This window comes from Dreissena polymorpha, chromosome 15 (assembly GCF_020536995.1).
Source record: "Dreissena polymorpha isolate Duluth1 chromosome 15, UMN_Dpol_1.0, whole genome shotgun sequence".
Classification (NCBI taxonomy): Eukaryota; Metazoa; Mollusca; class Bivalvia; order Myida; family Dreissenidae; genus Dreissena; species Dreissena polymorpha.
The window spans coordinates 37,089,851-37,104,103 of record NC_068369.1 but is presented as its reverse complement, the minus strand read 5'-3'; the positions used below and the strand labels follow the sequence as shown (position 1 = coordinate 37,104,103).

Below are 14,253 nucleotides of genomic sequence, written 5' to 3'. Positions count from 1 at the left end.
ATTGAAAAGGTGCATTTAATTATTTAATTTTTAGTTTTTCTTAATTGAGAGTATCAGTTATAATTAAGAATAATCAATTAATGAGGGTAGATGTGAATGATGACTATGATTTATTTTATGCTTTCCGGTGGTTTATAGAGAAATATCAGTGAATTAAAACTGATAATTTCACTGTTTCAAACAGTGAAAATTATCAGTTAAAATTATCATTATTTTTCACTGTGAAATAACGTCATTTTTTTTACAAAATGACATCATTATCCCAGTGAAATTCTTTAGTTAAACTCTTTAACAATGTATATAAACTGTAAAAAAAAGCATAAAATAAAAAGAAAATTTGTTGGATTCGGTGGAATATCGGTTTTAATTTACTTGTGATCATAGAAAGTATATATTTTCACTCGTGCTATGATCACTCGTGAATTAAAATTAATAATCCACCAAATCTAACAAATATCCTCTATATGATCTTGGTCAAAACTAGTAAGAAGCATGAATTTGTAGCATATGATTTCCGCATGCACTTGCTATGTATACATTCAATATTTACAGAAATTTATATCGCCCGGAGAGTTGGACCCACTCAACCGTCGTCTTATCACAGAGCCGCGACCTGATGTAGTGGTACAAGGTGGGTGTAGTCATACATGGTACAACATTTAAAATGTTGCTAGAAAGCAGCCCCTATGGAAAAATAGGCTCCTCCTACTTTCTTTTTGAAATAATCAATATCCTTAGGTGTTCAAGTGTTGTGTTATTTCAATTTATTTTATCAATTTGTGTGTTGTTAAAGGTTGTGCATGTAAAGAAATTGTGTTAGCTCACAGGATGATCATCTTTGTATTGTATAACTTATTATTTTATTAAAATAATTGTATGATCAACATTTTCATGCAAATATACAAGCATCGTTCTGGAAAAACAGGGCTTTATGCATGTGCATAAACTGTTGTCCCAGATCACCCTGTGCGGTCTGCTCAGGCTTATCAGTGACAACACTTTCCTGAATTTTTGTTAAGAATTGACCACCTTTAAACTTTAAATTCCATAGAAGTGGAAATTGTCTTCCCTATTAAGCCTGTCTGGACTGCACAGGCTAATCTGGGACGACCCTTTACCTACATGCAATAAGCCAAGTTTTTTCAAAACGAGACTCAAAGGTCTGCAATTAAACGTGATCAAACTGTTAGTGTATGGTACTATTGCAGTTGTGGTGATAGCAGAGGACATGATGATGCAGAGCCTTATGGCCGAGCAAGGCATTGCTGTGCAGACAGTGAGTCAGGTGGCCCCCATACAGATCTACCCTGCCAGGGTCCTCAGTCAGATCTACTCTCTACTTGGTGAGTATACTCTTTACTGATAGACAGCATGATATTCATTTGTTTTCCCTAAGAAAAATAAATTAAATTATAGATCTTTCTTGAACGATTTAAGTTTTGACCCTTCCAACCCTTAGATACTGTTAAGAAGCAAACATAATACAACAGCCTGCAAGTTACTTGTGGGCTTTTTTGGTTGTATGCAGGTTGCATATAGCCATTAACACTTTACTTGTAAGTTAGAAAGGAATACTTTGCTAGCTTGCCATTTCTTATAACACACAGGTAGGGGTTAGTTTGGAGTTTTTCTGTCGGTTAGTCTGCAGTTTTTTTCCACTTTGAATGTTTTATGTTGTTTTTTTAGCTAACAACATGCACATTTATCAAGCAATTTAATTGAAACAAACATGCCAACAAAATGAAGTGTAGATGTGCAAGACACTTTCATGCCCAATGATCCACACATTCTTGAGCTTGTTGCCCTTTAGCATAGCTGACAAAGCAGTGCAGGGTATAAGTCACGTTTGTGACAAGGCGCAAGTTGTTAAATGGAGTTTGTAGAAAAAATGCAGCTGTCAATTTATAATTGAGTCTCATATTATAATAAGCAGTGTTCTATAAAAACAGTGTTCTCCAAAAGCACCGGCAGCCTGCGATTTCACCGGTTACATTCAATCTAGATGCCGGCTGCTTTTCCCAAAATATCAATTGAAATGGTGCAAATACACCCGTTATATTGCTTAGTTGCCGGCTACTTTGAAAATATAACTGGCTACTTAATTTTTTTCTGGAGAACACCAATAAAAACTGGGGGTTTTGTATGTGCGTTCAGTTTAGCCCCAGACAAACATTTGCAGTCCTCACAGGCTAATAAGGGCCGACAAAAACTAACATAAAAGCAAAATGTTTTGTCCCTGAGTAGGCACAGGCTTATCTGGGATGGCACTAAGCACATGCAATAAGCCCAGTTTCCTTAAAACAGGGCTCTAATATTGAGCTCAGAGAATGCTTGCAACACTTGAGATTTGATTTCTCAAAGTTCAGTGTTCGTGAGAACCACACACCAGAGAGCAGACATTGACAAATGAAAAGTGACCATTAGCCAATAAAGAAGGCTGCTAACACAACAACCACAACTTGCATATTTTTAAACAACTAACCATTTATGATGAGGATAAGCTAATGCTTTTAAATCATTATGCAATAATGTTTCTATAAATATGATTTATATGTTTCAATATCACAAAACATGCGAGTGTTTGTGGTTGTACTTGTTAGGGAAGAACAAAGGCATGGGTCTGACAGGGCGCCCGTCCAGTGAGATCGGTCTCCTGGCAACCAGTAAGCTCTACATACTGCAGGACCAGATACTTGCATTTATACCACAGGTAAACTGGCATTGCTCATCAAGTAAAGACAGTGCTATCACTAAAAAATATGTTGAAATATATGAGTCACGTTCTGAGAAAACTGGGCATAATTCATGTGCGTAAATTGTTGTACCAGATCAGGGACAACACTTTCCGCCTAAATTGGATTTTTGCTAAGAATAGACTTCGTTTAACGAAAAGTGTCATATAAGCAGAAAGTGTCGTCCCTGATAAGCCTGTGTGGATTGCACAGGCCAATCTGGGAAGACACTTTACGCACATGCATTATGCCCAGTTTTCTCAGAACGCGACTCATTTATTGAAATATGTGATGTTAGCATAATGTCACTGCATGGTAGTTAGCTTCAATTTCATGCAGTGAGAATCAACTTGCCAGCGATTCAAATATTACTGTTTGAGCTATTGTAAGAGACCAAGTAATAATGGACAAAACATTCAATTGAATGTCCATGTAATAATTTTGTAACCAATCTGTCTATGAATATAAATTGCATGTAAAAATGTTCATTTCAACATAGATATGAGAGAATTAACATAATATTTGTTGTTTATACATTTTAACATGTTTTTTACCATATATATTCATAAGTTATTTGAAAATTTGATGTATAATTACTTACTTATACAACATTTACCCATTTATGTGCGCAAGATGACTATCTAACCCACTTGGTTTTTCAGTTTATAGATCAGCATCAGTTTTACTTGGCCCTTGACATAGATTTTCTTGTTGACACTATGAAAAATACCATGGAAGATTTGGCGCGCAACTGGCGTATGATGGGCCGACCAACGTTTGTGTGCACCATCAACACATCCATGCTAGGTGTGATCTCAAGCCTTGCTTTCATTCTCATGCTGTTTTCTGCAACAGTTATGCATGTAGTTTAAACAATTAAGGGAAAGTTCTGGATTGAAATGTCAGTATGCTGCAGCTTGTTCTGTTTTTAGCTCTACTATTATATATGAAATATATATAGTGGAGCTATCCTACTCACCCCAGCGTCGGCGTTAGCGTACCCTTTAGCGTTAGCCTGCAAATGTTGAAGTTTGCGTACCACCCCAAATATTTTCAATGTCCCTTGACATATTGCTTTCATATTTTGCATACTTCTTTACCAACATGACCCTAACCTATAAACAAGAGCAGACAACTCTATCAAGCATTTTGTAATAATTATGGCCCTTTTTCCACTTAGAATATGTATATTATTGACAATCTATGTTAAAGTTTGCGTACCACCTCAAATATTTTCAATGTCACTTGACATATTGCTTTCAAATTTTGCAAACTTTTTTACCAATATGACCCCTATCTATAAACAAGAGCAGACAACTGTATCAAGCATTTTGTAAGAATTATGGCCCTTTTTCCATTTAGAATATGCATATTATTGATAAATCTATGTTTAAGTTTGCGTACCACCTCAAATATTGTCAATGTCCCTTGACATATTGCTTTCATATTTTGCAAACTTCTTTACCAACATGACTCCAATATATAAACAAGAGCAGACAACTGTATCAAGCATTTTGTTAGCTAAAGAAACTTCAGCGTACAGTTTATATAGTATTGACAGACCTGTACGCTGAAGCTAACCCCGTATCGAAAGTCAACCAGAGTCGTAAAATATTTATGTCACGCTATAAATCAAAGAAAGCTCATTTTCTTGGATACATTTCTACATATATTAGTGAATGAATATAAATTACTGCATCGAGGAATGTTTTAAGGTTCAGATGTTTCAAATGCATCTTACATTAGATGAAAATAACTCTCATCAGTCTGAAATTCACAATTTTGACGCCATTGTTGCTTTGTCACGTGACGAGTTTTCATTTGGATACTTTCGGATAAACCGTGACATTTTATGCTGAAATTGTAAACATTACTTTCGTTTTCTGAAATCTATTATTTGTGATTAATAACTTACGTCTGGTGGATTATAAGACTGATTTCATTGTGAATCAGGTAGTTTTATATAATATTTACTTTGACTTTGTATTGACACTACAATTTGTTTACAAAATAAGCCAGAATAATTAAAATACCGGGAAATGTCATTCTGAATTTGAAAACACTTGAGCACATGGTTTGTTACTAAAAATAGAAATAACGTCATATGACCGTGAAATCTCGGGAGATTCGCATTTCAAGAAAGTCTGTCACATCGCTGTTTTTCTCGCTATGTATGAGCAGAATAGATACATTTTAAATGTTTAAGATAGTTTTTTGTGAAAGAATATATCAGTTAAATGTGAAAAATGTCAATCTTTCCAATCAAGTGGTTGATTTGGGCCAACAACTGCATTTAAAAGCTGTTTTGGACCGGTCTTTGTTAACTGTCAACTTTTCGGGAATTTCTGGTTGACTTTCCTAATGGGGTTGGTCCATAACTATAAAGTCGCGCCAGTCAAAAATCATAAAAAGCGACATTTAAAGTTATGGAAGCCAGAACTAGCATTTTGTAAGAATTATTGCCCTTTTTTGTCTTAGTAACTGAATCTTTTGTTAAATTTTGTGTTTAGATCCACTTGACTTCTAAAGTATCAAAGCTATTGCTTTCAAACTTCAAATATTTTCTTACTATCATGAGGGTACTGTACCTGCCAAGTTCAATTTGACCTTGACCTTTGAATGACCCTGACTTTGAAGGTCAAGAGTAAATTTTAGTTAAATTGCCATAACATCTGTATTTATGATAAGATTTTATTAATACTTTGACAAAACAACACTTACCTGAATACCACAATGGATTCCACTCAAACAATACCCCACACCCCAACCCAGAATCCCTGCCCCCACCCCCCCCCCCCTCCCCTCCTCCCCTCCTCCCCTCATTTTTTTTTTCCTTTTTTTATTTTTGAAAGATCATCTAATAAATGACCCCACCCCACATTATACCCCCTCTCAACCCCCCCCCTACCCCCCCCCAAAAAAATATTTTTCCTTTTTATTATTTTTTAAAGATCGTCTAATAAATGAACATACCCCACACACAAAAAAACTCTCAACCCCCCCCCCACCCAACCCAAAAAGAATAAAAAAAAATCTTTGAAACATGGTTAAAGAAACAACAACAAATATTTATTTACTTTATTTTTGAAGGACCATCCAAACTTCCCACCCAAGCTATTGCTATCAAACTTTAAATAAAATCTTATTAGTTTGTTTTATGTCTTTACAAATGTTTGATATATTGTGGAAAATATACCTGAACTATAACCTTGACCTTATTGAATAATTTGAACAATTACCCCATGATGGCTTACATTATACTGACAAGCACTCAAATAGTAGAGCGCGCTGTCCTCTGACAGCTCTTGTTAATTCCATTCAAGAGGGCTGATCAACAATGCTCTAGATTTTTAGAGCGTTCAATACATTTTTTTCAAATTATTGCTGTAAAAATAGAGCGTATGTTAAACACCTTAATCATAAGCATTAAACTCATGCAAACACTGGATTTAGCAAATGGATAGGAAATGCCCACATAACAACCAGGCACTGTGCCCTCTGCCTTATATGCTGCAAACTGTCACAGTTTTATCTTAGATCTTTCCCTAGACTTACAATATGTTTGCTTATAGCAGCAGTGTTGACCCATAATACTGCAGTAGCGGTGAGCAGTCCCTATTTCATGTTCTTTTTTTGTATACATTTTGTAAGTTTTGTATGCTTATGGTAAATCATTAATAAGCAGCCATGTGTGCTATTCCTACACATCATTTCTCAAAATGATCTTCCCTCTGGGATAAACAGGGCCTTTTGCAGTCTGAACAGGCTCATCAGAGACACCTCTTTCCACTTTTGTTGAATTTTTAGTTTAACTCTTTCAGTGCAGGAACCGAATTTTGAAGGCCTTTGCAAACAGTATGGATCCAGATGAGACGCCACAGAGCGTGGCGTCTCATCTCGATCTAAACTGTTTGCTATTCTGATAGTATGTTTTAGAAAAAAAACCGAAGAAATGCTAATTTTAGAAATTCAGCAGACAACATTTTAGCAGACGATAAATTTCCCAGCATGCAAAGGGTTAAAAGAGGTTCGTTCTAAATGGAATTCCAGTCTGGGCAGAAAGTGTCACCCTGATAAGCCTGTACAACAACACTTGATGCACATGCATTAAGCCCAGTATTGCCAGAACAAGGCTTGTTTGTTTCCATTCTCTCACTTCATTTCTCATAATAGTTTATTTTTGGCTAAAAAAAAGTGATACACTTTAAATTATTTATTGATTGCTGGTGAATGGGCAGATAACCAATTGAGGAACGTATATTGATGGCAATCATTACTAAAATGGAATCTTAAGCATCGGCTTTTGTTTCAAACGTGTAAGGGTGTGAGATTATCCATTTGGAGGCATTAATATGAACAACTACTTAAGTGACACTGATTATTCATTTTTTGTTATTCTAAAATGATAAAAAAATGAAATGTTACCTGTAAAAAAAAAAAAGGGCAGCATTGGAATATTTTGTCGCAAACAATTCAAAATTCATTGGATAATTATTGTTCATGAATGTCTCAAGAGCTTTAGTGAATAAAAAGCTGATAGATACCGGTAATAATGATAAAAGTGACAATGTTTTCAATATAAAGATGTTAACTACATACCTAATAATGTCATATCATTTGCATATTAACATATCATTTTTTATTATTCAAGCATTGTTGATCACTTGTTTAGTTTTATGTGTATTACGAGTTGAATGTTGAATGGCCTTCTTTTTTTCTGGAGATTTTACGTGTTTTGTATGCTTTCTGTCGCGACTTTGTGCTCAAGAAGCATTCATCAGTTTCAGTTTTCTTGTTGGACCCTACTGCCATTCATACATGTTTCTTTCTGAGAAGTTGAGGATTAATATCTCGTAAATCTTGAAATAATTTAAACAATATTTGTAATAATAGATATCATGTAAATGGGATTCAAAAAATATATATTCCTGTTCATGTAACTAATTTAAAAGCAACAACAACTTAATATCTGGTTCAGAAATATACTTGCACAAAAGTCTCGTAAAAAGTAAAATGAATTCACTCATTACACTCCAGAAATGTGTATATTTTCATAACGATGTTGTCACAGCAGGCACAGCATGCTAATTGTCCATGCTTTTTCATCATGTTTCATAGGAATCCTCGCCATTTGGAAGGATGGAAGCAGATTCCTTTGATTATTTTTTATGTCTTATAAACCATAGCTTGGGTGCTTGCACAATACTAAATTGAGAGGAAATCGTATCACAAAACTTACATTATTTCTTTTTTGTGTGTAATCCACAGTTTTTGGACTCCCAGCAATTTTACACAAGTCTTGACACCCAATTTATGGTTGATACACTGCGCTCGGAAGTGTCCTACATAAAACATTGTTGGAAAGGCATGGGCCGTCCACTCTTAGCTATCACCCTAAATTCCACCTTACTTGGTAAGCAACAACATTCTCAGTTTTTCTCCATAGTGTGGAATTAACCAAGCTTTCCTGTAAGGCATGTTCTGGAGCTCTTTTTACATGGATCTGATGGTGTTGACAGTCTATTTACAATGGTTTGGTTTTGTGTAGTTTGACTTTGCAACTAACATCTATTGTCCCTCTACTTTTTAAGCACTTTCTTGTCTCAATTTACTGTTGTAGACATTAAATGTGTACTTGTCAAACCTATTCTTATTGTAGTCTTGATATACCTATAACCCTTGTATTCTGGAAACCTATTATAAGTGTTTTTCAGCTTTTTGTTCTGTATGGGTGTTGGTTTTATTAAAAAAAGTAACTTATTTTTATATATTTAAAATAGATAATATCCTCTTTTTTACCATTAATTTGCGACCTTAACATTTAATTTCAATATTGTAATCATAACAAATAATTAACAGCACAAAGAAACACTCACTTTTTAAACTTAATATATTCCTGGCTCATTTGGTTCTAATTTATAATTAAAACAATCTGAAAAAATCAGCTTAATTTTCAAGCACTAAGAAACGCACAATTGCACTTTTTATGCCCACGGTAGGGTGGCATATAGATGTTGAACTGTCCGTCCGTCTGTCAGTCTGTCCGAAAACTTTAACATTGGCCGAAACTTTTGCAATATTGAACATAGCAACTTAATATTTTTGCATGCATGTGTATCTCATGGAGCTGCACAGTTTGAGTAGCGAAAGGTCAAGGTCATTCTTCAAGGTCAAAGGTAAAAAAAACAAATCCAAGGGAAGTAACAAGCTTTAAAGGGAGATAATTTCTATTTATCATTTGGCAGGTTCAGATCATTTTTACAAGGGAAGTAATATTTTTTACAGGTATATAATCAAAAACTAAAATATTTAAATCAAAGCGGCGCAGTAGGGGGCATTGTGATCCTGACAAACACGTCTCATGTTAAGGCCTCATTTACAATACATGTAGTATCGTAACACTTCCATGTATGGGAGTCGTACTACAACTGCAAATGATAACAGAATTCATGAAATCTTATTTTCATAAAAAATGCATTTAATTTATTTATTGGATATTATTGGTGTTAAGAAAATATTATGTTTAGTCTTATTGATTTAAGTTTGCACTTTGTACCTTTTGCGCACACTATTGTTAAAAAATCTTTAGGACTAACGATTGAGTAAATATTGATTAAGATTTATCTACGATCAGGTATGCGCTAAAAAATCTCTACCAGCAACATGACAAAAACAAAAAAGATAATAAAATTTCCTTAATTACATTTTTTGTCTATTCGCATTATAATTTGTGTCATTTATAAGCATAATTTTAATTTGACAAAACAAAAGAAAGTCCTAAAAATCTTTTTTCCTTCACTCCCAAATTAACCAAAAGATGAAAATTCCCCTGAAGGCAGCATAGAGGCTTAACAAGTCTTTGTACATGTGACCAGCATTATGCAAAAACAGTTCTTATGCCACAAGAGGCCAGCATAGCTTCAGACCAGCCTGCACAATCGCGCAATCAGGTCAGGAGTTATGCTTTCTGCTATAGAGTCACTCAAATTGTCGTGGCTTATTAGCAGACAACATAGCTATTGACCAGACTGCATGACTGTGCAGGATCCAGAAGAGCTAAGCTTGCCCCATATGGCATAAGACCCATTTTTGCATGAGCTGCTCAGTATTCCCTGTGTGCATTTATGTATTCCAGATTGGTCTGATGGACCTTAGATATTAGTGGTAATAAAGTCAATTTATTACTTTAAATGTACTAAGATCAGTCAAGTCATTTATTTAAGTTCAGATTAAGTTTATAATTACCATTAAATATTACAAATTATGAACAACATTTTAGGGAAATGCAGGTTTAATACATTCTTCTTAAAATGCTCATAAAATTACTCAGTGTCCATATTGACATACCCATTCTGATATTAAAAGCAAAAGGAAAAGTTTGTAACTTAAACAGTTCCAGTGTTTGGGTTATTTGAATCTTAATTTGTATACCTTTTACAGATGTACCGTATTGTACCATGTATTTTACCATGTATAATGTGCACCCATCTTTTTTAATGCCATAATAGAGAAAATAAGATTTCAAGACATAAAAACTAGCGCATCAGACCGAAAATGGACACCATTTTACTATTGTGTCATCTTTACTAAATAGCATTAAGGCATCATAATGATATGTGACAACTGACAATTGATCTTTGTCTCACTGACGTTGCCTGGTTCTCTGCAGACCATAACCAGAAGCTGCCCAGTTCACTGGTGGGAACCATTAAGAAGCTACAGAGTGGTTACATCGCTGGCACCCGGGTCCATCTGGGAGACATGGGTGACTTCGTCTCCACATCATGCATAACCAAGCTGAGCTTCGTAAACACTGACACTCAATATGCAGGACAAGGTATGGCGCGTTTTTGCCGAAAAATGTTTGAAATCCTTTCTAGCAATTGTTTAAAGGGGCCTTTTCACAAATTTAGGCATGTTTTGAAGTTTGTCATTAAATGCTTTATATTGATAAATGTAAACATTAAATTTTAAAAGCTCCAGTAAAAAATAAAAAATTAAATTTAAAATAGGAAAAAAATGTAGCCCGCAGCAGGGCTCGAACCAGTGATCCCCGGAATCCTAAAGTAAAAATGCATTAGCCAACTGAGCTATCCTGCCAAGCATACATGAGATGTGTATTTTATACGTTATATAAGCAATCTTTGTAGTTTCACAAATTTAAATGACAACAACAGAACTCTCCAAATTATTCAGTCGTTTCGCATTGCAACGCTTTATAATTTTTAGATTTATAAATCGTCAAAACATGCATATAATGGCTATATTAGACCATGGCAAATGTTCAGTAATACTGTTTCCTCACAAATATCATAACTAAACCGAAAATTTGCGAATCTGAAACAACTTTTTTCAATTTTGTCAATTTACCAAACCGTGAAAAGATCCCTTTAAGGATAAACTTCCATTTATCTACAATAACAATCATAACCATTTGCATTTTGAAAAATAAGGAACAAAATTCAAATGTGTTTTTTGTGTGTAGAAAGTAGTTAAACCACTAAAACAGTGATGTCCAAGTGTGATAATTATTGCACACAAAATATAAAATCTCACTCTCAAAAATCCTTCAGTTAAAACACTCTTTCTTGTATCATTGTAAAGAAGAATTGTATCATGTCTTAGAAGGTACAGATGTACTTTTCCTTACAATGCGCAGCATTCTGGGAAAACTGGGCTTAATGCATGTTTGTAGACTTTCTGCATAGACTTGATTTTCAATAAAAAATCCTTTCAAACAAAAAATCATAAAAGCGAAAAGAGGTGTACAGTCTTATTGAGGATGACACACTTTAAGCACATGCATTAAGCCCAGTTTTTTCTTGACTCAGATTCCCAGATCTCTGACTTCCTTGGCGACGTTCTCAAGAAAGCTTGTCCTCGCCCCAGACTGCTCAGCCTTGGTAAGAAAGCGTCGCGTTCGTACAGACACAGTTCCATACGGGGCATTGTACGAAGGTCAAGGTCAATTGCTGTCAATGCCGAAGACATACCAGGTATGCAGTTGAGATAAAACCTTTAAGGTGCTATTTAGTCAGGAATTGAAAATTGTTATTTATCTCTGGAAAAGTTTACAATTTCAGGGTATACATGCAGTTTGAATTTTGACAGATGAAGTATATTTATCTGATGTTTTCTGACACTTAATTGATAAGTCATTTGTTTTATGAATTTTATGAGAAACACAAAATATTTCTAAAAAATTTGTCAACATTAATGATTTTATATTTTGATTTAATTATATATAATAAAGGGTTTTTTAATTGTTTGTACCAATGTTAGGACTATGTACCAGGCATTACTGTTACTATTAAATATTCAAAGAAACAGAAATGGATTCACTTACATACAAGTATGATACATGTTATAACCTTTGAAGAAATATTTTTATGATTTCATTGACAATGGAACTTGTTTTAGCTGATAAAGACATATTGCCCTTGCCAAGAGCTCTTAGTTATGAGGAAACTGGTATATTGCAACCATGCACCCATGTTACGAGTTTGCTATACTGTTCCCGTATTTAGGCATTGTGTTGGCAATTGATTTCTTTTATATTTATATTTTAGTTTAATCATCAATTGTATATTCTTAGTGATGTATTATTATTATTTTTGAATTAAAAACGTTCAGAAACTTTAAAAAAATAACCAAATTTTAAAAGATGATTTTTTTTTTAAACTAGTGTTCCAATGCACTAGAATCCATTTAGTTGTTTGCTGTGTTAAAATATATAATTTTGAAGCCAACATATGCCATGGAATGCTAGGATAAATATAAATTCCATTATTTGTAATAATCCTGTCTAATTGCTTTTTTTACTAATGAATTTTGTAAGTAGATGCATTCTACATGTGCCAACAATAATAATGTTTCAATTATATTACATGATGATATTTAGTTGATGTTTTGATTACTTACCCAGTACTGTAGCAATAGTAACTGTTGTAGAGACAATTCAAATTTAGACTCTTTCCATTTCTTTTGTTCCATTTTTACTTTTAAATGTTTTTCAGGTACACAACCATTTGTTTAATTCTCATGGTAATATTGTTTTCATTTTAACAACCGTAACTTTCTAAGAGCCAAATTGTAAAATTTTAATAAACCATCAAAGTCCATATGCATATCAAGTATGGGGTGTGAAACTGTCATATCTTCTCATAATTTCTATCTCAGATACAATATTATCATGCTCAATCACATGTGAACTTGGTCAGGAGCTACCCTGTCCCCTAATGAAACCACAAAAACTCGAAGGAATTTATAGCAGACAGGGTAGCTCCTGATGAGACTTAGTATCCACTGGCTGGCCTGCAGCTGCACTGCACATGGCACACGAATATTAGCATGATCCAATTAGCTTGAAATGATTGTCAGTCAATGTGCCGCTTGTGCCGCTGTCTATGACAAAACTGTCAGATTGCTTTGTGTCCATTGTTTCTAGCTGCAGGTGGTGTTGCTGATGATGTGACTGTAGTGCATGGTTTCTTATATCCATGATGGATATTATAGTGACTCTAGTGTTTCTTTGTGTGTTTATCCAACCCTAGTCTGATTTAAATCAGTTAGGTAGAGTGCTGGTTTGAGTAGTATACTTTAAATAGGAGTAGGTAGAGTGCTGGTTTGATTAGTATACTTTTAATAGGAGCAGTTAGGTAGAGTGCTGGTTTGAGTAGTATACTTTTAATAGGAGCAGTTAGGTAGAGTGCTGGTTTGAGTAGTATACTTTTAATAGGAGCAGTTAGGTAGAGTGCTGGTTTGAGTAGTATACTTTTAATAGGAGCAGTTAGGTAGAGTGCTGGTTTGAGTAGTATACTTTTAATAGGAGCAGTTAGGTAGAGTGCTGGTTTGAGTAGTATACTTTTAATAGGAGCAGTTAGGTAGAGTGCTGGTTTGAGTAGTATACTTTTAATAGGAGCAGTTAGGTAGAGTGCTGGTTTGAGTAGTATACTTTTAATAGGAGCAGTTAGGTAGAGTGCTGGTTTGAGTAGTATACTTTTAATAGGAGCAGTTAGGTAGAGTGCTGGTTTGAGTAGTATACTTTAAATAGGAGCAGCATTCTGGCAAGACTGGGCTCAATGCATGTGCGTTTACTCTGTGCAGGCTGCATTTGCTAATCTGGCACAACACTTCACGCACATGCATTAAGCACAGAACGAGGCTCAAAGCCGTAACATTTCTATCTCTTGAAACGTTCGTTTTGAAGAGTATTATAAATATAACATAATGATAATTATAAAAGAGTTAAAAAGTTTTTCCTTTCATTCTTTTGTTCAAGGTTATTTATACTGCAGTAGTTGATGTAAGCATTTGATATTTTCGCAATTCATCAAAATAACATGTGTATTCAGAAGCAGAATACAAGAAGACAAAAGCCAGAGTGCATCAACATGACAAAATTATTCATTATAAGTTTTATTTTTAGCTTTACTTTATATTTTAGCAGTGCCAAACAAGTTATTACAAATGTTGAACGTTACATTCATTATATATAGTCATGTGTTTCAAAATGATTAAT

General features: G+C 34.4%; 1 protein-coding gene across 6 annotated transcripts in view; it reads left to right on the top strand.

Moving 5' to 3' along the window:
* Positions 1 to 14,253, top strand: part of LOC127861164 (probable phosphorylase b kinase regulatory subunit alpha) — a 71,199-nt gene that overhangs the window by 19,864 nt on the left and 37,082 nt on the right. For all 6 annotated transcript variants that reach the window (XM_052399540.1, XM_052399539.1, XM_052399544.1 and 3 more), the window contains exons 11-16: positions 553 to 631; positions 1,209 to 1,343; positions 2,601 to 2,710; positions 3,395 to 3,539; positions 10,402 to 10,569; positions 11,564 to 11,728. In XM_052399540.1, coding sequence (XP_052255500.1) covers positions 553 to 631; positions 1,209 to 1,343; positions 2,601 to 2,710; positions 3,395 to 3,539; positions 10,402 to 10,569; positions 11,564 to 11,728 — 802 coding nt within the window. The remainder of the gene's footprint in view (positions 1 to 552; positions 632 to 1,208; positions 1,344 to 2,600; positions 2,711 to 3,394; positions 3,540 to 10,401; positions 10,570 to 11,563; positions 11,729 to 14,253) is intronic.